The sequence below is a fragment of the Podarcis pityusensis genome (genome assembly GCF_964106645.2).
Source record: "Podarcis pityusensis genome assembly, chromosome: 2".
NCBI classification, from domain to species: domain Eukaryota; kingdom Metazoa; phylum Chordata; class Lepidosauria; order Squamata; family Lacertidae; genus Podarcis; species Podarcis pityusensis.
In genome coordinates, this window is record NC_138029.1 from 106,446,799 (window position 1) to 106,471,647 (window position 24,849).

Here is a 24,849-nt window from a genome sequence, read left to right on the forward strand (position 1 = left end):
GCATTCCACCAGATTGGAGCCGCAGCCGAGAAGGCCCTGGCTCTAGTTGAGGCCAGCCTAACCTCTCTGAGGCCTGGGACCTTGAGGATGTTATTATTTGCAGACCGTAGGTTTCTCTGTGGGGCATACCAGGAGAGGCGGTCCCGTAGGTACGAGGGTCCTAGGCCGTATAGGGCTTTAAAGGTTAAAACCAGCACCTTAAACCTGATCCTGTACTCCACCGGGAGCCAGTGCAGCTGGTATAGTACCGGATGAATGTGATCTCGCAGCGAAGACCCCATAAGGAGTCTCGCCGCGGCATTCTGCACCCGCTGGAGTTTCTGGGTCAGTCTCAAGGGCAGCCCCACGTAGAGCGAGTTACAATAATCCAGTCTGGAGGTGACCGTCGCATGGATCACAGTGGCTAGGTCAGGGCGAGAGAGATAAGGGGCCAACTGCTTAGCTTGGCGGAGATGAAAAAATGCCGCCTTTGTTATAGCTGTAATCTGCGCCTCCATAGAAAGGGAGGTATCGAAGATTACACCCAAACTCTTAACGGACGGTGCTGGCACTAATTGCACCCCCGCAAGAGATGGGAGTTGCCCCCTCAATCCCATATCGTCCCGCCCCAGCCAGAGGACCTCTGTCTTCGAAGGATTTAACTTCAACCGGCTCCCACGTAACCATCCAGCCACAGCTTCCAGACATCTGGTCAGTGTGTCTGGGGCCGAGTCAGGATGGCCATCCATCAACAGATAGAGTTGGGTGTCATCAGCATACTGATGGCAACCCAGCCCAAAACTCCGGACAAGCTGGGCGAGGGGGCGCATAAAGATGTTAAAAAGCATCGGGGAGAGAATCGCACCCTGAGGCACTCCACACACCAAGGAGTGGCGCGATGACAATTCCCCCCCAAGCGCCACCCTCTGTCCCCGACCAGAGAGAAACGAGCGCAGCCATTGAAGGACTGTGCCCTGGATCCCCACGTCGGCAAGGCGGTGGTCCAGGAGTTCGTGATCGACCATGTCAAAGGCTGCTGACAGATCTAGAAGAATCAGCAGCCCCGACCCACCTCGATCCAGCTGCCTGCGGAGATCATCTGTTAGGGCGACCAGAGCCGTCTCGGTCCCATGACCAGCGCGGAAGCCGGACTGGAATGGATCCAAAGCAGATGTTTCATCCAGAAACCTACCAAGCTGTTCAGCAACCGCTCTCTCAATCACCTTACCCAGGAATGGAAGATTCGAGACCGGGCGGTAATTGGATAGATCTGAGGGATCTAATGATGTTTTCTTTAAGAGCGGACGCACCACTGCCTCCTTCAGTTCCCCTGGGAATATCCCGGTGCCAAGGGACAAATTGATAATATCCCCCAGGGGGGCCCGCACCTCGTCTGGACACGCTCTAATCAGCCATGACGGGCACGGGTCAAGAGGACAGGTGGTGGGCTTTCCAGCTTGGAGGAATCTGTCCACATCGGCTGGAGATATCCGGTCAAAGTGGTCCAATACTGGACCCGAGGACAGTCGAGGGGCCTCCAGTTCCTTTATTGTATCCAAATTGGCAGGGAGGTCATGGCGGAGCAACAGGACCTTTTCCGCAAAAAAGCTCGCAAATGCCTCACAGCTGTGTGTCAGATTGTTATTTAAATTTGGCTGTCCTTCAAGGGACGTTAAAGACCGAATTATACTAAATAATTGCGCCGGGCGAGAGCTAGCGGATGCAATGGAGGCCGAGAAGTAAGACTTCTTAGCGGCCTTCACTGCCATCTCATAGGTTTTCATAAAAACCCTATAAGATGTTCTTGAGGCTCCGTCACGGGCACCCCGCCATACTCGCTCTAGCCGTTTGAGGTCCCGCTTCATTTTCCGAAGCTCCTCGGTAAACCAGGGAGCCCGGTTTCTGCGGGGTCGCAGAGGGCGCTTAGGTGCGATCTCATCGGTGGCTGCCAGGAGCTGGGTATTCCAGCCCTCAACAAGCTCAGACAATGAGTCGCCAGGGGGAGCAAGGTCCCGCAAGGCTTGACGGAATCTATCAGGGTCCATCAGCCTCTGCGGGCGAGCCCAAATCGGCTCGCCACCTAAGCAGGGTGGGGGTGGAAAGTCAATCCTGGCTTTCAGAGCGTAGTGATCAGACCAAAGCTTTCTAAAGAATGGAATAGGAATGTAATCAAAACCAGATATCTGCTTCCAAGAATAGCACCAACTCAGTAGTGTACCATGTGATTTGCATGTCCAGGGTCCCAATTTAAATTTGCCAACTCTCCAGTTACAGAATTGCAGGCAACTAAAGTTTGGAAAGGCCCCTTCACCGAAGACCTCGAAATGTTGTCAGTCATAGTGGCCAATGCTTGGCTACTTGGGTCAGTGATCTGATTTCATGTAAGCAGACCCACATATAATTATTACAGCACATATAAAAACTATTGGCTTTGTTTGCATGTAATGGTAAACCATGGTTAAAGGCTTACTGGGATTAAGACTGCCCGATCCTAATAAATCATAGTTTATTGTTTGGTGGAACATTGCATAAATGAAGGGTTCATATAAAGGATGTTATTGGGCTGAGGGGAACCTCCTATTTAATACTAATGCTCATTTTGATACCTGCCCCACCACCAGAAGAAAGAAATAACAATGCTCACATTCTAAAAGATATTTCAGCTTTTGCAGTCACTAGGTTTTGCTCTGGAAGGGTGGGATGTGTTGTTAAGAAGCAGCAATTACCAGTAGTTGATAACAGCAATGAAAAATTGTACTTGGCTTGATGTTCAAGGTATTTCCCCCTTCTGGGTGAGACCTGAGATTTACTGCACCTCAGCAATCCATTGAAAAGCAAAACTGAGATCTCACTAGGTGGAAGCACATTCAGAAAACACTCTCCCCATGTGAAAATGATGTCGAAGAGCCCCACTGTGCTGCCACAGCAGTTGCCTTAGCGGGAGACTGTTGGCATTTTGACAGCAGACTCTCCAATTTTTCCTCAAAAAACTGATTGCCACCATTGACTATAATGAGCAAGTCAACTCCTCCTTGAAGGCGGCTTGCTTGTGACAGGGCAGTGTCCAGCACAGAAAATAAACACCCGGCCCTTAGTGGGGGGAAACACTGCCTATTTGTTGTGCTTTTCCATTCTTCCCAACCCCCCTTTTCCCTCCACATTATTTTGCTGTAGTCCTATATCTAGATTTTTTTTTTTTTTGTATTTATGCACCTGTTCTAAAGGAGCTGGCAGGTGCCTTCCCACACTCTAAAGGAGTGACTCTATAATTATGAAGTGCCAAATAGGGATCTTCTCCCACTGTACATTTTTAAAGCAAACAACTGTTCTCACCAGACATCAACCTAACGTTCTGACATTTGTACAACTCAGGTTTGATGTCACGTAAGAAAGCAACGTAAGAATTGCAAAGATCAGTCACCCCTCCCCATTTATTATTTTTTTTTTATGAACCACAGCCGGTATGTGGTCACAGACTGTGGCTGCTCTTTACATCTCATGATTCATTTGTTGGAGTGGGGCCCATTTTATGCGGACCCTAGCCCAATTTCAAAAAGCCTTCTGTAAGGGATTAGTTCTGACCTCTGGCAAGAGCTGTTCGGCAGCCCACTGGGCAGAGGGAGGGAAAGGGGCGCTATAAAGAGGTAGAAAAGAGTGGCAATGTAATGGTTCTAGGGGTTGCTTGTGCGTAAGCTTGTCCCAACCTCTGGCTGGGTTGCCTAAGTGAACCTTTCCTGTCCGGGCAGCCACTCGCCCGTGACTGTCTCAATCGCTGGCAGAATCCGTCAGTGGGCGTTTCTTAAACTTCTTCCAGCAAAGAAGTCCTTTGACTCCAAGTCTCCTCCTACTCTCCCTGTGCGGAAGCCTTCTGTGCAAGGAGGGCGTAGGCAGCGGAGGACCCTTCCTCTCCCCGCTGGGCCCCGGCAAGGAGTCATGGGACCGCCTCGCTGATTCCCCCATCTGCCCCCCTTCTCCACTGGAGCTACGTTGATTCTCCTCCCCAGAAGACGGGCTGCCTCTCCCACTCCCGGGACGCTCTCTGGGATCCCTTTGGAGCTTGCTCTCTCCCTCGGACACTGATGGCAGTTCCCTGACAGGCAAGGAGAGAGGGCAAAAGAGGGTGACATTGCCCAGTCTTGGCTCTGGCCCTGCCCACTGCCGATGTTGCAGAACTACAACTCTAATCAACTCTAGCAAGCAGGGCCAATGGCCAGGAATGGTGCAAGTTGTAGTTCAGAAACATTCAGAGGACCAAAGGTTCCCTGCTCCTGCCTCAACCCACAGCAGAAAAAAAGGTTGCCCATCTGTATTTTGGATTGTCTCAGGGCAGCTTGAGGCTAAAGATCAGAGCAAGTGAATGAGACAGATGCAAAGTGGCAAAACGTCAAGCCAAGTCTTTTAACCCAGATGAAATAAAGCAGCCTGAAAGAGGTTTAGACTCAAGAGGTTTACTATTCTCCAAGGCAAAGTTCTTCTATAATGGGGGAAAGCCACCATGAATTCCCTACTTACACGCCTTTGGCAGATAGCACAGTCAAGAGGAAGAACCACACTCAGAAAGGCTTCGGTGTATCAGTAGGACATCACAGGAAAATATGGATGTGAGGCATTTGGCAATTGTTTCTGCTGCTCCCTTCCAGTGAGATTACCTCTGGGAAAATACGAGCACAATCTATTACCACTGAGATGATCCCATTCTGCCGGGATGAATCTGCGACTTCTAGCTTTATCTAAAAGGGGCAGTGGGTTGTTCATGTGATGCCAACTGGTTCTACCCTCTGGGAACCCCCCACGATTTCTGACACATTGCACACACAACTCACCAGCTCTTTTATTGCCTTCAACTGTGGCCATGTTACAGCTTCCAGAATATGACACCTATGGCTAGACTACACCGATACACAAGAGACGAGACAGTCGTGTGAAATCCGCTTTCAGACTCCTGGCTGGAAGAAGCTGGGCACCCAAATGTTACTTCCAACAGGTTCCGCCCCCCCTTCCTTTTTCTTTTGCCACGTGGGATGAATGAGGAAGACGTAGCAAGTCTTTTGTTGATAACTGTGCTGGCGGTTGGCATGGAGGAAGGATGCAACAGGGCCAGTTGGTGTGACTGTCTGCGTGGCTCTGTGGATACCAGGGAAGGGCTGTGGCTTTGCATGCAGAATATCCCAGGTTCAGTCTCTGGGCAGGGCTAGGGAAAACCCTGGTCTGAAGCTTTGAGGTGCTGCTGCCAATAGGTGCCAATCCTCGTCTGCAATAGACCAACAGTCTGATGGTGTATATTCTTGTATTGCAGTAAGTCTAGGTAAAGGGCCAGTCGAATGCCAAGTTTTTAAGAAGCTCGGAAATAAGGAACTATAATGAGCTGCCGCTGACCCGTTAAGGAAAAAAAAGTCCTTCTAGAGGCTCTCGCCAGCTTCGTGATCTATTCAGCATTTGCCACGCGCCCACACACTTTTGAGGGGCACTTCTCTGCTCCTCCTGCCATTGGGTGCTGATGAGCCAGAGGATTCTGGGCCTATTCTAAGGGAGAGTGTGGGAGAGAACTGACTGCCTAGCAGCTGACCATATGCTCCTCATGCATTTCTGGGAAGCAGCAAGGAGCGGAATTGTAGCTGGTAGACTGAGGGCTTTCTTCTCCTTCCCTTCTGACAACCTTCAACGTAACAGCGGCAAGGAAATGATCTCTTGCGAGTGGCTGGGCAGGTGTGTGCCTGTATCTTGGGCAGTGCTGCAACTTTCGTTAGTGCCTAACAGAAGTAAGCTCCACCAAGTCCAGTGGGACTTGCACCCAGCCCAGCTCCCCTAGTACACAAATACCATCCTTGGACAGCTCTTTCACTGCCTGCTCCATAAAGGCCAATCCCAAGCCTTGGCACCTTCCATTTGGCATACCGTCTACCCCACTCCCCTCTGTTCCCCCAGAGGCACAGTATGAAAGGGATGGGTCCAACTCTGCTGTTGATGTATGCCTAGGTCCTCTTTCCAGACCATGTTACTTAGAGGATACTGGCTGCAAGGAGGGCGGGGCCAGCTCTGCATGCAGAAAATGCCCAGTTCTAATCCTGATGTATCTCCCAGTATGGCTGGGAATATCCCCTGCCTGAGACCCTGGACTGCCAGTCAGACAATACTGAGCTAGATGGAACCCAATGGTGTGGGCTTGGTATAAGGCAGCTATTGATGTCTGGCCTCTTTTTAAATGAGACATCCGGGGTCGCTTGGGGCATGTCTACACCTACAGTCCCTGTTCCTCTGATTGGAGCGGTCCATTTCCCCCTCCCCTTTCCCCCCAAAAAGCTGTTGCCGTTTGGTACAGTAGTGAACCTTCAAATCCAGAACTGCAGCTGCACTTAGCATCTGATGCTGGGAGTCAGTGGCCACCAGCGATGGCAGAGGCAAGGAAATCAGCGTCTGCAGTACTGAAGCCTTAAAAAAACCCAAAAGTAGGTTGTTGGGAAACTGGTCCCAATATGGAAGTGGTGTGTGGGCGCAGAGCCTAACATAAACCTTTGCAGAAAGGTATGTTTGCCAGGCTCCAGCCACTGGACTGGGAGATCTACAACTGCACTTAAACCCACCCCCAAAGCATAGCATGTTCTGGAGACGGCAGGGGCCTGGGATGATGCAACAGAACAGTGTGTCGCTTGCCTAATCTAAGGGGTTCTGGAAAAAAAAGCACAGCAAAACAGTGGGGCCGAGAGCTGCGCGAGGCTCACCCCTTCCCCAAACCCGCATTTCCCCCGCAGCCACAAAATGCTTTCTTAGACTTCTTCCTCCACTTCCTGGACTTAGCCAGCAATAAAGAGAAATATGTATTAGCTGATTAGGCCCCTGGGGAAGCTCACTCGCTCACTGCCATGTGGGCTCAACGACCCTATATGCAGGGGACCTCACCCAAGTGGATGTCTTTAGCACAACTCTTGGCACCGATATAAACATTAAATAGGAGGAGTAGTAGTAGTGATCATTATATTGGGTCTTAGTGTGGTGAATTGGCCGGTGCCATGGGTGGGAAGGCTCGAGCCTTTGTCTTTTACCTCAGACAGTCGGTTGGTTTCAGCGCTGGCAACGGGAAGGCCTTGCACTCTGGGCGCAGGGCCTTTTGTGAGGGATCAGTATCGCACCCTACCCAGAAACCCTTGGGGTTTCGGCAAGGCGCCGATGGCTGACCCTCGCGGCTTCGTTAAGACATCTGCTCACCCCCACTTCTCTCATTCAGTGGCTTCTGGCGGAGGGGTTAGCACCGGTGTTGTAGTTTCTGGCGGCCTCTGTGCCTCCCTCCCCTTTCAGTGTTTGGCACTCGCCGCTCACCAGCTTGGGCGAGGCGGAAGATTCGTACGCCCACCCCCAAACTCTGCTGAACCTCCATTTTGAGGGCTCGGCCCCCTACGCCTCACTCCTTAGCGGCCTCAGTCAGGCAGCGCTCGGCTCCGTCACTACTCCGCAGCCGGCCCTTGCAGCTTTTGCGGGGCGGCTCCACCCAGGAGTTGTGGATGACGGTGCCGCCGGGCGCGGGGTCCACCTGCAGGGCCGACACCACTCGCTTCTTCAGCTTGCTGCGCAGCACGTTCCGCAGCTTCTGGCGGGTGAAGGCGTAGAGGAGCGGGTGGAAGATGGTAGTGCCATAGGCCATGGCCAGGAAGCAGACGCGCAGCTTGCCCATCAGGGGGCTGGGCCCCAGGCACAGGATCAGCAGGTTGGCGACAGACAGCGGCGCCCAGCACAACAGGAAGGTGGAGATGATGAGCAGGGACATGCGGAAAACCCGCCGCTGGCGCTTCCTCCGGTCACGGTGGCGCTTCACCGCTCGCCGCAGGGCGATGATCACAGAGACCGAGGCTTGCACCCCCATGGGCGGTGGCGTCGGCAGCGCCGGCACGGGCTGAGAGAGCCGCTTGGCTTCTGCTCCGCCGGCCGCCACGCTGCCGCTTGGCTCTGCCGATTTCCGCCGCTTCCTCTTCTTGGTCTTGTGGCGCTGGCTGCGCTTGAAGGTGCTGCCGATGCTGATGTTGAGGGCCTGCAGGATCTTGGCGTAGGTCACCAGCATGACGGCCACGGCGGCGAAGAACGTGGGGATCTGGATTGCCAGGTGGTAGGAGGTGCCAAGTTCAGCGTGGAACTCCTCGGGCCCGACGCAGAGCACGGTGCGGTTCTGCCACGTGCTGGCGTGGCCCAGCTCGCCCTCAAGGAAGGGTATGAAGAAGACAGCCAGGGACAGCACCCAGACGCCAGCCAGGAGAAGGATGGCGCGGCCCGGGGTCAGCACGCGCTGTGCCGGCCGCACCGAGATGTCGTAGCGGTCCAGGCTGATCACCAGCACGTTGGTGGCCGTGGCCACACTGCTGAAGGTGATGCACGCCTCGTGGAAGCAGCAGAGCAGTGTGGCGGCCCGGTCGGGGGGCACCAGGACCACCACCATGGTAAGCGGGGCGCACACCACGCATATGAGCACGTCCAGCACATGCAAGTTCATGGTCACCATGTTGCTGACAGAGTCCACCAGGCCAGCCTGGAGGCAATACAGCACCAATACGGTCAAGTTGCTGCTGACGCCCAGTACGATTTCCAACATGAGGAAGCCCGTCAGTGAGACCTGGAAGCCCAGCGGGTAGGGCAGTGTCCAGCTGGGGTCAGGGGTCACACCGTCCGTCGTCTCCAGGATAGTGTCGAACATGGGAGTCTCCATGGCTGAGAGGGCATGGAGGTGTGGGCATAGTCCATGGAATGAATGGGCTTGGGGTTGCAGGCAGCTCCCTCACCTGTGGGGAGAGAGAGGTACCATCAAGTATCATCAAAGCAGCAAGATGAACCTTTGCATTGACAGCAGCAGCCTGGGGCAGTGTTTGCACCTGGGGCTAACTAGAACCCTGAAGAATCTTCCTCACGTCACAAAATTTGCCATCGGCATCCCATCCATCACCTAGGCCAGCCTTCCCACAGCCTGGTGGGCTATGGAAGGCTGAGGTTCACTGAGGTGGATGAGAATTGTAGTCCCAATAATATCTGGGGGGCACCCAGTTTCAGAAGGCTGGCCTAGGTGATGGGAAGGGGGGGGGGAATGAAACAGGCATCCTAGCTTAACCCCAATAGGCAGAATGGGTTAATGTTTTGCTCCCCCCTCCCCAAAGCAACAACAGGGACATCTTACCACAAGGTGAAAGATCTCTGCACCACCACCATGGAGTGAAACAGATATGCAATCTGTGCATTGACTTCACTGGAAATTTCATGCCATGCAGTAATCGCTGGCATCCCCCCCCCCCCTTTAATGGATGAGGTTTCCCTGTCAGTCAAGCTCACTATCCAAGTAAGGAACAGTTAAGAGAGCATTGATAAGAGATGCAGAGCCATTGTGTATTCCCCTCACCCCTGAGCAGCTGAAGTTTTCAAAAGCGCTTATCTGTGCATGTATTCTAACACGTCCTCCGTGATCATGAGAGCAAAGATTTTCAGGAATTGAAATTCTGTACGCACCTACCCACCATAATAAACCCCGAAGGGGGTACTTGGAAGCAGGCATGAAAGACAGAAAAGACAGTCGCCTGCAGGAAAAGGAGTGGATTTGTGGATTCAGAGACATTGAACGGTGCAGGGAGGATTCTAGCAGTGACTGAACTTAACATGGGCATTCTGCAAGCCCCCTCCCTTCCAAGCCCCCACAAATCAGGAAAGCATTAGCACAGGTGGAGAAGACTTCAGACTCTGCTTTCCCAAGAGCTAAATAACTAATCTGCCTCCTGGCCAAACTATGCATTTTTGGGTATGTAACCCCCAACTGCTGTTCCTTCCAAGGCAGAGGAATGGGCAATTTTCAGTGGTAAAGTGTAGGAGGAAGGCTGTGTTTAACCCTTCCCCACCTGATGATTTCCCCCTGTAAACCGCCCCCCTTCACTTGCTCCAACTCTGGAAGCCAGATGTGTTTGCCTCTGCAAACAGAAGTCAAGAATATCTTATGATGGAGAAAAGCTGCTCCCAGCAGAAAAATTGGTGAGAGAAGGGTTAAGCACCCTCTGCCTGCCACTTATTTGCTGAAAACCACCTCCCTCTGAAGCTGCTTTTTCCTAGAAGGGTTAAAATACGTATGTTTGCTGCTACTGTGTTTAGCCCCTAGAAAACACAAGGAAAAATAAAAGAAAGAGAAACTGCTGGATAAACTACCTATACGATGTTACTCAGGGGGGAAAAGATCCACTTCCAGTATGAAATACACAAAACCTGGACACCAACGGATTCATATTTTATTGTAACATATTGTGTGACTATCGACCGGTGCCGTTCCAGAAGGGGAAGGAAAACGAAAAGCACAACACAAGGCAAAAATTAGCACAAACTGAGGGAGATGCCAACCAACACCAGCTCCTTCTGGCAGTTTAGAATGAGCCAGAGCCAAATTATCCCAATCAAAATTCAGCAATTGAGAAAGAAGACTGCGGGGTTTTAATGCCATGTGAGCCTCCATGTAGGTTTTGAGCAAAAAGGTAGGGTGAAGAAATACATGCAGAGGATAAACAAATACATATAAGATTTCTCCAAGAAGTCGTAACAGGCTAGAGAAGTTTGTATGTAAGAGCGTGCCTTTTCTTTGTTTGATATGCCTCAGTTATGCATCTCTAAAATCAACTGGATATGACATTTTGATAGCAAAAAGCTCATGGAGTTGGATGGCACTGGGTGATATCTCAAATAAGTTGTACTTGGAAATTAATGGGCCTAACTTAGTAAAGTTCATTAATTTCAGTGGGTCTACTCCACCATCATTTTTTTAATTTTGTGATATTATTAATTAATTAATTAAATTTATATACCGCCCTATACTTGGGGGTCTCAGGGCAGTTCACAGAATAAAATCAAGATATAAAACCACAAAATACATAACAAAAATAGAAACAACAATCCAATAGCGCCCCCCCCCCCCGCCAAAACCACATTTTAAAAGGGCATAGGATGTAAATCAGATCAACTAAAGGCCTGGTTCAAAAGGAATGTTTTTGCTTGGCGCCTAAAGGTGTATAATGAAGGTGCCAGGTGAACTTCCATGGGGAGAGCATTCCACAGATGGGGAGCCACTGCAGAGAAGGCCCGTTCTCGTGTTGCCACCCTCTGGACCTCAGGGTCTGGGTAAGTTCATATGGAAAGAGGCGATCCTTGAGGTCCTGACCTGCTTCATGCCTGCTTCCAAGTACCCCTTCAGGGTTTATTTTACTATTTCTATTGCACCTGTGGCACTTATTTTAGGCCCTTAATAATCTTTGTGGATTGTGGAATATTCCTGTGGTGTGTTTTTTTGTTATTGTTTTTATGTTGCTTAATCTAGCCTTAATATAACCTACTGTTTGAAATGCAGACAGGTGGGGGGTGCAAAGTGAGTAGAAATGCACCTGTGAAAGCATATAATGAACGCACTTGCATTTTAGGCTGCGTATAATGGTTGCATAATCGGTGGTGAACCACCCTGCAATTGATTTGTCTGCAAAGGGAGGCCTTGAAATATTGTAAATAATAAATAATAGCAGCCCTGTGATCCCATGCCTGAGCTGAATCATGGTTTCCTTGGATGAATCTCGGCTGGAACAGACTGGTTATCCAAGAGCAGAGAAGACTTCACCTGAGAGAACCTTGGCATTGCACACATTTGCTGCAATGGCAGCAGCAGCAGCAGCAGCTGCTCCTCCCCCTCCTCAAAGTCCAATCTGGAATCTGTTAATCACATTTTAATTCACAACAGCTAAACGTATTTCTCGTCTGTAAAGAATGTAACCGACTGCATCTGTATGGTATAGTTGCTTACCAACAAATGTGTACAAAAAAACACACATACAACTGCTTGCTTCACCCAATTTTAAGCCTTTGGTGCAACTTTTTGGACTAAGGTGTTAAAACGTTAGAGGAATGAGCCTCTCTCCCAAAATTACGTCCTCTGGTTTGGTCAATAAACAAACCGAAGTCCTCTTACCCTCGAAAGGAGAAATGTAGGCTTGCCTGCTTTAGGAACGTAATGCTGGGAAAGTTGCCCCTCTCTCTTGACAATGCATTGGACTCAGGATCACCAAAAACCCAATTGATAGGCAGGGGATTAAGGGCAGACAAAATGGAGTGCGTCTTCTCACAGCACATAATCAATTCAGGGAATTCACTCCACAAGATGTGGCAGCCACTAGGTTAGACTTAAGACGGCTTTAAAAAGAGATAAGGCCATACTAATTGAGCATGTGCCTATCCATGGCTATTTGCTGTGGTGGCCCTTTTGAAGCCCTCATGTGCAGAGGCAGTATATATCAGTATTTATAACAGTTGTTGGATGTGTGTGTGTGTGTGTGTGTGTGTGATTATGCCTTAATTTGAAGGTCTTCTGTTCATCAACATAAAAAAATGTATGTGATGGGACGATGAGCTGCTTGTGTGTAAAATCCTAGTCCCTCAGAGTTTGGTCAAGTTTGCAAACCTCTGTCTGTAACGGAGCCCCTTAAACATGGCTCCGTCAGTCGCTGGCAGTTCCCTGACATCCACCTCCCCTCCAGGGCCCCCTTCATCCCCTCTCGCCCCCTCCTCTACGGGCGGTGAGGAGGCAAAACCCCGGAATGAACTTCCTTCATCTTCCGATGTCCCGAACACTTCTCTCCACCTGTTGCGGTTCCTGGTCTCGAAGTACTCCTCCTCCTCAGAGTCCATCTCCCCTTCCCTTTCCGATTCCGAGAATCCTTCCAACTCCTCCTCCTCATTGGTGGTCCCAAAGTATTCCCTCCGGAACCTCTCCACAGGCTGAGGTTTCCTTGGGAACCTTTGATGGAACGTTTCTATCAATACCTCGTCATTGATATCTTCTGCCATTACCCAAGTGTTTTCTGACTCCGGTTCTCCTTCCCACGCTACCAAATACTCCACCTGATCCCCCTTCCATCTGGCGTCGAGGATTTCTGCCACATGGCTGCTGCATTCCCTTTCTTCTATGACCGGTCCCCGAGTGGCCATCCCTTCTCGTCCCCCCTCATACGGTGACAGTAACGACCTGTGAAATACTGGGTGCAGTTTCATGTGGTTGGGTAACCGGAGCCTGAAAGCCACTGGGTTGACCTGTTGAATGACCTCAAAGGGACCCAATCTCCTGGGTCTTAATTTCTTACAACCTCCTTTGAACGGCAACCCTTGGGTTGACAGCCACACCCTATCTCCCACCCTTATGGTTTCACCTTCCCTTCGGTTCTTGTCTGCCTGCCTCTTGTATTCTTCCTTCGCCCTTTCTAAGTTGAGTTGGAGCTGACGATGGATTGCTTCCATTTCTTCTACAAAATGCTCGGCTGCCGGGACACCCCATCTCTCCCCTTCTCCCCCTGGGAAAGCCCTGGGATGACACCCATAATTAGCCAAGAAGGGGCTCATCCCTGTGGACACATTCTCGGCATTGTTGTAGGCAAATTCCGCCAGCGCCAACTTTTCTACCCAGTCATTCTCTCTGTCATTGACATAACACCTCAGGTATTGCTGGAGGACCCCGTTTGCTCTTTCCGCCTGCCCGTTGGTTTCAGGGTGCCGGGCAGTCGAAAAGTTGACCTCCACCTGCAGTAAGCTCATGAGCTTCCTCCAGAACCTGGAAGTAAATTGTTTTCCTCGGTCTGAGACCACCCTCAATGGCACCCCGTGCAACCTAAAAATGTGTTCTACAAATAACTTCGCTGTCTCTTCCGCCGAGACTGCATGCGAGCAGGCTACAAAGTGGCACATCTTTGTTAGTAGGTCTACCACCACCATGATGGCTGTTTTCCCCTTGGACTTCGGCAGATCAGTCATAAAATCTATCGACACTGCCTCCCAAGGTCGTTCTGGGGTTGGTAAGGGTTCTAATAGCCCCGCCGGTGCCCGCCTCTCCCCTTTGGCTCGCTGGCATTGCTCACACCCTCTTACATACTCCCGTACATCTTCCCTCACCTTAGGCCACCAAAATTCCCTGGTGACCAACCACATGGTTTTGTGTTGTCCAAAATGCCCCGCCGTGGGGCTGTCGTGCAACTGCTTGAGTACCCTCCCCCTTAAGTCTCCTTCAGGGATATACAGTGCCCCTTTGTAATACAAAGCTCCATTTCTTTCCTCGAAACCCCCTGGTTCCTCTCCCTCACCCCTAAGACCTCTGAGCTTATTCTGGGCGTATTCATCATTCTCTGTTTCCTCTACCAGTTCTCTTTGTCCCACCAATGCCGCCCCACACACCCAGCGGTCCTCTGGAATGACATGTCTCTCTTCGGGTGCTCCCTCCCCCTCCAAATATTCAGGTTTGCGTGAGAGAGCGTCCGCCCTAATGTTCTCTGGGCCTGGCACGTAACAAATCTCAAAGTTAAATTTGGAGAACTCCTGGGCCCATCTCACTTGCCGTTGGTTGAGCACTCGTGCCGTCCTCCAATACTCTAGGTTCTTGTGGTCAGTGCACACTTGCACCTTATGTTGTGCGCCAATTAGCAGGTGCCTCCATCTCCGGAACGCCTCATGAATGGCTAGTAGTTCTCGGTCATACACCGTGTAGTTCCTCTCGGATTTGTTCAGCTTTCGCGAAAAAAAGGCACACGGTCTCCACTCTGACTCCTCCTTCCCTGGCTGCAGAAGCACCGCCCCAATAGCTCTGTCTGATGCGTCAGTTTCCACTCTCATCGGTTTTTGTAAATCCACATGCAGGAGTTGTTGTTCCGAGGCGAAGGCCCTTTTTAGTTCCTCAAATGCTCGCTCCGCCTCCTCAGTCCAAACGAACTTCTTCTTACTGCTGAGACAGTCCGTAATGGGCGCCGTCAGGTGGGCAAAGTTTCGGATGAACTTACGATAGAAGTTCCCAAATCCTAGGAACCTCTGCACATCCTTCCTTGTTTTGGGTGTTTTCCATTCCAGCACCGCCTGGACCTTGCCGGGATCCATGGCCAATCCCTTGTCTGACAGGCGATACCCCAGGAATTCCACCTCCTTGGTATGAAACTGACACTTCTCCAGTTTCACCCACAGCTGGTTGGCTTGCAGCCTGCTCAACACTTCTCTGACGTCTCTCACATGCTGCTCCTCATTCTCAGAATACACCAACACGTCGTCTAAGAAGGCCACACAATTCTTGTAAAGCAAAGGCCCCAGGACGTGGTTCATAAACGATTGAAAGCACGCGGAGCCTCCTTGTAGGCCGAAGGGCATAACTAAATATTCAAATGCCCCCAAAGGGGTGAACATGGTGGTTTTCCATTCATCCCCCTTCCTTATTCGTATCAGGTTGTACGCCCCCCTTAGGTCCAGTTTAGTAAAAATCTTTCCCTTCCTGACCCTTGTCAAAATGTCGTCAATCCTGGGCATAGGGAAAGCCACTGGTTCTGACACTGCATTTAAGGCCCTGAAGTCACACACAAGCCTCGGCTTGTTCGTGTTTTTTTTATCCACAAAAAACACTGGGCTGCCCCCCACCGCCCTGGACTCTCTGATGAACCCTCTCTTCAGGTTCTTGTCAATGAACTCTCTTAGCTCCTGCATCTCTCTGTCTGACATGGCGTACAGCTTGCCTACAGGGAGCTGTGCCCCAGGGAGTAAATTGATTTGACAGTCAAAGGGTCTATGCGGGGGTAGTTGGTCAGCTTCCCTTTCGCTGAAGACGTCGCGGAGATCTGCGTATTGTCGTGGTACCTTCACGTTCTCCGTTACTTCAGTCCCTGCTAGGGTGGCTTGGGCCCCTGCCAAACCCTTTCCCTCTTTGCAGTGTTCTAAGCAATGTGCTGAACCAAAAGAAACCACTCTCTGATGCCAGCCCACCAGCGGATCATGTAACGCTAGCCAGCTCATCCCCAATATAATGGGAGCTCCTCCCAAGGTGGCCACATTAAACGCTATCAGTTCGGTGTGCCTTGCCACCTTCATTATCATTGGGACAGTCTGCAAGCTGACTTCTCCTCCCAACAGCTCCCTGCCATCGATCGTGGTCACCTGCAGGGGGTTGCTTAAAGGGATCGTCTGTATCTGGTGTTCAGCTGCAAACTCTTTGCTCATGAAATTGCAGGAGCTGCCTGAGTCCAACAGCGCCTTTATCTTTAGAGGGTGTCCGTTTGGCAGCTCTAGCGCCACTTCTATCACTAGGGCGGGTTTAGGAGGTTCTGGCGTGGGCACTTTCACTGCTCTTTGGCCTGGCTGCTGTGCCCCGACGGTGGCAGCCAGGCGTTGGCTTTTACTTGCTTCGGTATTTCTTCCTCTCTTCCCTCCACAGCTCCTACCATCCCTTGCCATTCCTTCCTCTGGGGGCAGACTCTGGCAAAGTGACCTGGCTGTTGGCAGAGATAGCATTTCCGGGCGCCTTTTCCCTCCTTCTTTCCCCCCTCACTGGGCTTTGAAACTGCGCGCGCGCGCGCTGTTCCGATTTCCATCGGCTCTGCCGGCGGGAAAGTGGGCTCTGGAATGTCTGGAATGCGGAACTCCTTCCAACGTTCCCCCTTCCCTTCCCGCCTCTCCAATGCTCTCGCCTCCTGGCGCGCTCCTATGGTCAGCGCTGATTTGGTCAGCTGGTCCATAGACTCCGCCCTGGGCGCCCGGGAAAGTTCGTCTTTCACAGCCGAAGAAAGCCCTTCTTCAAAGAGCATTTGAATGGGTTCCGCCGATAGATCCCACCCCAATTTATGGATCAACATGGTGAACTCAGTCCAGTACTCACGGACAGATCGGCTCCCCTGTTTGCAAGCCATTAACTGTCTGCGGACCACTCCCTGTTCAATATCGCTGGAAAACATCAGATCCATGGCGCGAAAGAACTTCATCGTGTCCTTTAGGACGTCACTATTCGCTGCCATCAGGGGTCTAACCCAGTCTCTCGCCCCCTTTTCAAGATGCCCAATCACGAAAGCCACTCGTGATTCCTCGTCAGGGAATTCATCAAACTGCAGATTGAGGGCATATTGCATCTCTGTCCGAAAGCCATGATAGTCTTTGGGCTCCCCCCCAAACTTCTGCACCAATCCTGGTACCTTTCTGACGAGCTGGGTGTCTTTCCCCTTTTTGTCTGCATCCTGAGCCCTCCTCTCCTCAAGCCTCGCCGTCTGCAGCGCTAGCTGGACCTCCAACACCCGGTACCTTTCTTCCAGGCTTGGACCCGCTCCAGCTCCTGCTTCTCCGGTTCCGGCTGGGTTGCTCATGATGCCTTCTCCTGCACAAGCTGCTCACGAAGACTGTCGGAATGCTGTGATGGGACGATGAGCTGCTTGTGTGTAAAATCCTAGTCCCTCAGAGTTTGGTCAAGTTTGCAAACCTCTGTCTGTAACGGAGCCCCTTAAACATGGCTCCGTCAGTCGCTGGCAGTTCCCTGACAATGTATTTATGTATTTATAACAGTTAGTGTGTGTGTGTGTGTGTGGAATTATGCCTTAATTCGAAGGTCTTCTGTTCATCAACATAAAAAAAAATGAGAACTGTCTTAAGCTTATTACGTGTTTTCGAAGGATTGTGTTATTTTATCGATTTTATGTAAACCACCCTGTGGCTTTTACAAAGGGTGGTTTATAAATCATCTAAATAATAATAATAATAATAATAATAATATGAATAGATCGGATAAATATTGCAAAAAGATTTGCATATTAAATCACACATACACGACTAAAAAGGAGGCTGATGTAACTTGCACCCAGTGCTTTCCAGCTTGTACATCATGGGCCTGATGGCCTTTCCTCACAAACGGCTCCAGGAAAATGCCTAATATTATGTTTCATGGCATAGTTACACCATCATCTTCCTAAGATGAACTACAGAGAAAGTTCCATGTTCTGTAATACTGGCACCCTACAGGTCATAAACAAAAGGCCTTTTAAAGAAGGGAGGACTTGTGAGTCTGGAACAGATCCTTAAGGTGAAAGGGGAGTCAATAGCCTCATGTCAGGGCTGAACTGCAGCTATCAGTTATATACCCTGAGAGCCCATTTTCCACTGGAAAGTACTCTTCCTTTGCAACTTGCCTCCAACTGTTTTACTCCCAACAGTTATGGAACCCCATTAGGGAAAAAGCAGGTGGGTGGGTGGACAGATTCAGAGATAAACAGGTTACGCACTCTCCTCCCGTCTCACAAAGTGCCCCTTTAGAAGGCTGCTTTATGGTTGAGAAAAGGCCTTCAGGCTAATGTCATATACTGTACAAGGTGAAATCTGAATCCCAGTCTAGTCATGGTTCGTGGTTCCCAAACCAATCTGCCAATCTGGTTTTTATAATACACTGTCAGTGAACGGATGGAAGGGGAACTAGTGGCAAACCCCACCCCCCCTTTAAATTGCCACACCAACATGAAAACAGGTTAGACTATTCCAGTTTTGATGGGTTTTAAGAGTAAAGATGGACACAGCATTCGAATTATGATGGTGATTGGTTAAACACCCTGAAAACACACCTTCATTTTAGCATCGTAGAATGCGTTCAGAAAAACAAACTGATTTTGTAAGTTTCTGGCATTTCCAGGGAAACCTGTTCATGGTGGGTTTAACTGGCTAGTGCCTGCAACATCATCAACCTATTCCCCCAGAAATCATTCTTACAGCATTTATGCAGCTGATTTTGAAATATTTGTGAGGGGATGCTTTGTTTTGGTAAAGTGAGATGTGAATGTTTGTTTGTTTGTAAACTATTTTTAAAAGATGAAACATGCCTTTCTTTCTGAAACATGAAGGGTGATGCTGGGAGCTGACCCAGCATATGACTTGCAAATATTATGTACACTATAAGGAAACTGAAGCCACAGTGAATAAAACCACAGTGACTTTTTAAAGAACGTTACATCTGTCTTTTCATTCTAAATTTCTTTCAGCTAGGAAAAGAAAACGTCATCTTTTCTACATAATAGAATGTTAAGAACACCAGGAGACTGCAAGTCACAAAGAACAAGCTGTATGTTACCTTCCCTACAGAGAGAATGAGAGTCTGAAAATGTTCAGTTATATATACCTGGGACTAATTATAAATGGGCTGGGAAACTTCAGAGGAGCCATCAGTGCATCAGAGGAGAAAGCTCTCAATGTTCTACACATTGAAGAAGCTACTAATTAGGCACCACCACCACCACTACCCCCCTCTAAAATTAATGCTGGAGCTTATCCAAATCCTTATACTTCAGGGGAGTGGAATCTGAAAACCAAACGTGTCAAGCGACCAGGTTAGCTGAGACAAAATCCCCACAGATTAACCTGCTGTCAGAAGTTCAGCAATCAGCATTCCCTGTATGTCAAAAATGGGGGCCAGAAAGCAGAACTGGGGTATTTTCCTCATTGTTAACGTGACCCACCCGGAACTTGATGATCAAACTGTTAGGATTCTTCCTCCGTGTTTGCAGTCATGGGATTGTTGTCTATCACATGACGGTGTATGTTTTCATTCCACAGTGTGGGAAGTGGCAGAGACAGGATGTTTGTGTTACTGTGTTCTGTGAAGTGGGACTATTGTCCTTTGTTCTTTCTCTCTTTGGTGTCTGGTGAGAAAGAGGAAGGAGCTAAAGCAGAATGCTTTGAGTGTATTACAGTCATACCTCTGGTTGCGAATGTGATCCATGCGGGAGGCACATTCGCAACCCGCAGCATTCGCAGTCTGAAGTGCCATGTCTGCGCACGTGCGTGACGCGATTCAGCACTTCTGCGCATGCGTTGAAGCCAGGAAGTAACCCGTTCCAGTACTTCCGTGTTTGGCACAGTCCACAACCCAAAAACGCGTTACCCACAGTGTTCGTAACCTGAGGCATGACTGTATATGTAAATAAATGTAGATTAGCCAAAATGCTGTGCTACTGAGTTCTGTTATGCAAATTGCAAATACTCTGCAGTGTGCTGATGCTTCTTGGTATCAGTCACTGTGAAGTTCGGGCTGAACAAAGGTTTTGAAGCTCCCGAACGACCGACCAGGAGGGATAGAACATGCCAGTCGGGCATGTGTCTCTGCCAGGGTCCTACACGAGAGTAGGACAATCCTAACACAAACTGCTTGCCAATCCTCACATGATAATGTTGTTCCGGGTGCTATCTTTCTTTGAACTTCTACTGCAGTATCTGTCTTAGGGCCTCGTAACTTGAGATACTGCAGCTTTGGAACAGCTTCCATAAAAGTTTTCCACCGAGCCCTCACTCTCTAGCTACATTTAAATAAAAGCCGATCTATTTGTGCAACCTCTTAATATCTGAGGCGGTTACCATTCTCCTGCTGTCGTTTGCTCCAGTTCAGGCATTCTGTTTTAGTAATTGTTTTTATGGTTCAATTGTTCATTGCCTTCTATATATAAACAGAATAAGCCAATTTAAACATCCTCTTCCATTTTATCTTGCGATTCCTTCTTTTAACAGCCCATGGAAGCGTTCCTGGTACCATCATTTATCACTTATATATAGCATTTTGCCGCCTCGATTTGTAAAGTGGTTTGCTATACGTGTATTATCATTCTTCGTTCTCAATTTACAGAGGGGGAACTGGGATGGAAAGTGGTTTCCCAAAGATCACAAATATGCCTGCGGCAGGGAAGGGACCTCAAATTCCAGTCCAACTCTGCTCATTAGCACACACTGGCTGGCTGGCAGTCCCCAAGGAAGGCAAAAAAGTTGTAGAATCCAATAAAAAGATATTTCTGGGCATCTTGATATCAGATTCTCGGCAGATGGCCCCGAAAAGTCATTTTGAAACTCTGCCTCAGAATGGTTGTAAGGCTTTTGTTTTTCAGGAATGGATGGATGGATGGATCGATTTATATCCTACATACACATACACAAACACAAACACCTACACTAGCCAATCTAAGAAAATCTGTGAAAAGCAAGTCAGCATGCACAGCTTTAAAACTAATCATAAATCAAAATGTTTTCAAGCAAAGCTTAAAAGCGCAGAGAAATTCCCCCTGAGGAGGAAATTCCTGAGAGAGTTGCTGCTGCAGAAAAGGTCTCTCTCTTGTATTCACCAAGTGAGTATGATTTGAAGCAGGTGTGGGAAACCTTTGCCGCTCCAGATGTTGCTGAACTACAACTCCCATGAGCCCCAGCGAGCATGGCCAATGGCTACATTCAGTTGTAGCGGGATTTGTAAACCACAACCTTAAGGCAATTTACACATGAGGTAATTCAAAACAGTTAAAAAAAAAAAAAAAACACAGGCAAAATACCCAAACACATTTAAAACAAGATTAAATCTCTACAGCTGAGTCAGACCATCCAGCTCAGTTTTGGAAGCAGCTCTCCAGGGTTTCAGGCACAGGTGTTTGTAGAAGATTGTGGAATTGTAAAGTTGGAAGGGACCACGAGGATCAGCTAGAATCATAGAGTTGGAAGAGACCACAAGGGCCATCGAGTCCAACCCCCTGCCAAGCAGGAAACACCATCAGAGCACTCCTGACATATGGTTGTCAAACCTCTGCTTAAAGACCTCCAAAGAAGGAGACTCCACCACACTCCTTGGCAGCAAATTCCACTGTCGAACAGCTCTTACTGTCAGGAAGTTCTTCCTAATGTTTAGGTGGAATCTTCTTTCTTGTAGTTTGGATCCATTGCTCCGTGTCCGCTTCTCTGGAGCAGCAGAAAACAACCTTTCTCCCTCCTCTATGTGACATCCTTTTATATATTTGAACATGGCTATCATATCACCCCTTAACCTCCTCTTCTCCAGGCTAAACATGCCCAGCTCCCTTAGCCGTTCCTCATCAGGCATCGTTTCCAGGCCTTTGACCATTTTGGTTGCCCTCCTCTGGACACGTTCCAGTTTGTCAGTGTCCTTCTTGAACTGTGGTGCTAGTCCAACCCCTTGCAATGTAGGAATCTTTTGCCCAACCGGGGGCTCAAACCCACAACCCTGAAATTAAAGAGTCTCATGCTCTACCAACTGAATGATTCTGGAGCCAGTGTTTCCCCAGCCCTTCCTGGGCTTTTATGTATTATTCTTATTGTTGTGTCCATTTTGTATATTGTAAGGTAAAGGTAAAGGACCCCTGGACAGTTAAGTCCAGTCAAACTTAACTATGGGGTGCGGCGCTCATCTTACTTTTCAGGCCGAGGGAGCCGGCGTTTGTCTACAGACAGCTTTCTAGGTCACGTGGCCAGTATGACTAAACTGCTTCTGGCACAATGGGACACCGTGACAAGTGCCAGAGCGCACATAAATGCCGTTTAGCTTCCCATCACAGTGGTACCTATTTATCTACTTGCACTGGTATGCTTTCGAACTGCTAGGTTGGCAGGAGCTGGGACAGAGCAATGGGAGCTCATCCTATCGCAGGGATTCGAACCGCCAACCTTCCGATCAGCAAGCCCAAGAGGCTCAGTGGTTTAGACCACAGCGCCACCCGCTACCTATATTGTAAGATGCTCTGAGCACTATTAGTTTTTGTGCGTGGAAAGACATTGAAGAAATTACAGCTTAATGTAACCTAATCTTCCAACAGGCCATCTTGCAGCGGCACAAACTCACACTTTAGGGTCCTCAAAGAAGGTTTGTGCTTGTATACTCAGAATGAACTTCGACCCAGCGGGCTGCATGCTCTCTCAGCTCAGTTCTACTAGCAGTCTGGTTTGCTCCAGCTCTTTAAAGCCATGTGGACATGGAACCTTCCCCAGTCTGAGGGCCGCATTCTGTTCTTTGCAACCTTCCAAGGGCCACATGGCAGTGGAGGATGGGGCCAGAGGCAAAAGCAGAACAACAAATGTAAAATTGGAGCTCAACAATAAGCCATAGGTCTCTGGTTGGCCACTTTGAGAACAAGATGCTGAACTAGAGGGGCCAATGGTCTGATCCAGCAGGCTGTTCTTAACATTCTTAGGAAGCAAGTCCAGTGAGGGCTGTGCGGTCTGGGGAGAGTTCCAAGGGCCAGAGAGGCTTGCATTTGGCTCCTGGGACTGAGGCTGCCTTGCCTTAAGGGAGGAATAAGGCTGGGAGGTTTTACAGAGGCTCAGCATCAAGTTCCATATCAGGGGGGAAATAAAAGGGGTCGGTGTGTCTCATGATCCCTGCAGAAATCCAGTGAAGGTTCAACACGGCACAGGTATCACGAGAGTTGACACGTTGGCCAAGTGTGAACTGCGCTCACTTGTGCCAGCTTCGAGAACCAAATGTAGCTGGTGGCAGCCTGATTTGCTGCAGTGGAAAGGAAGATGTCGGACACAGCATATGCAGTGGTACCTCGGGTTACATACTTAATTCGTTCCGGAGGTCCGTTCTTAACCTGAAGCACCACTTTAGCTAATGGGGCCTCCTGCTGCTGCCGTGCCACCGGAGCATGACCGTGCCTGGATTTCTGTTCTCATCCTGAAGCAAAGTTCTTAACCCGAGGTACTATTTCTGGGTTAGCAGAGCCTGTAACCTCAAGTGTCTGTAACCTGAAGCGTCTGTAACCTGAGGTACCACTGTACTAAATATTGTGCTGTTTTACGTGTCTTTATAGCCGCAATGGTTTTATTTGTTTTTATAATTTTATATTCCGTTGCTGTATCTTGCCCAGAGACCTTGTGATGAAGGGCAGGTGAGACATCTAATAAATAAACAAGGGGGGGGGGACACTTTCCATCTGTAACGTTCTCTTAAACCGAAGCACTCAAGACTCCTGGCGTGTGTGTGTGTCCTGTCCCCCCCACCCGCCATGCGCTCGATAATTAAAAACAAAACTAGCGCTAATCAAAACACAATCCACTCATATATACATTTAATCCCCACCGGGCGCCAAGCAACTCCCAGTGACTCAAGAAGCAAAACAAGCCAGCAATCAAATCTCGAAAACGCTCAAATCACGAGGCCGCCAATTAAAATGACAACTTCTGAATTATCGGCGGGGGGCGGGGGGGGGGAACGACGAATCAAAGCTACTGTCAGTTTTGTGTGCTGCAATAAAACGGCACAGAACTGCTACAGTAGAAAATGGCTCTGCGATAGTGAAATATGTGGAATTTAAGGCACGCTCACACCTAGTAATAACTGAGCATGTATAAATGCGGGAAAGTGGGAAGGAGAGAGAACGCCAGGCACAAATCATGTCCTCGAATCTCTGATTATGCTGTCTGATTGCATAAAGGTACCAGAATTCCCCACTGCCCCTTCACTTGCAGGATAGAAACAAATTCAGGACTGGGGTGATTAAATGGAAAAAACAGTGAGAGGGGAAAGGGTTAATCCCACCTCTCTCCACAATACATATTGGCACAAACAGCCCAGCCTTAAACAAAAGAATAATAATAATAATTCAGCAGACCTGACATCTCCAGACCTCACCATTAGTCTGGTCCTGACTGAGCCAGGTATCACACACACACCCTTCCTGCAACAATTCGCCCAAAGCACGAAAGAAACTTCCTCAAATAGATGGATTGGGAGAATAATTATTTTTAATGCGCAATCCTGGGAGAAAGAAGCAGGCAATGGATATAGCATTATCCAACAGCAGGTGCCTGTTACTGAGTCAGAGATGGAAAAGGAACCTTTAAAACTTAAAAAACCCAAAAACAAACCACCCATCAGGTCAGGTCCCTGGGGATGGCTGTGTTCCAGGCATCGTGTTGACATATTCCAGAGCAAAAAAAGAATTTACCCCTTAAATTCCGGGAACACTTGTCTTCTTTCTCCTGCCAATAAAATGCCTTTGACATTGACCCAGAGGGGGAATATGATTTCCTTGTCATGTAGAACAGGAGAAGGGTGACTAAGCACGCACAGCAAAGCACAAATAGACCCCAGCGTGCTAACATTTGGAAATGCCACTTGTACAACCACCGGGACCATATAACACCAGTCCTTAAGGATCTACATCGGCTCCCAGTACATTTCGGAGCACGACTCAAAGTCTTGGTGCTGACAATTAAAGCCCTAAACGGCCTCGGGCCAGTATAACCTTAGGGGGAGTCTCCACCCCCATCATTCAGCCCGGACACTGAGGTCCA

At 49.3% G+C, this 24,849-nt stretch overlaps 1 protein-coding gene across 4 annotated transcripts in view; it reads right to left on the reverse strand.

Moving 5' to 3' along the window:
* Positions 1-4,411: 4,411 nt before the first annotated feature.
* The window catches only part of LOC308471611 (G-protein coupled receptor 22-like), a 47,957-nt gene continuing 27,519 nt past the window's right edge, over positions 4,412-24,849 (reverse strand). For all 4 annotated transcript variants that reach the window (XM_080995836.1, XM_080995834.1, XM_080995835.1 and 1 more), the window contains one exon: positions 4,412-8,741. In XM_080995836.1, coding sequence (XP_080851962.1) covers positions 7,376-8,668 — 1,293 coding nt within the window. In that variant the 5' untranslated portion in view covers positions 8,669-8,741 and the 3' untranslated portion in view covers positions 4,412-7,375. The remainder of the gene's footprint in view (positions 8,742-24,849) is intronic.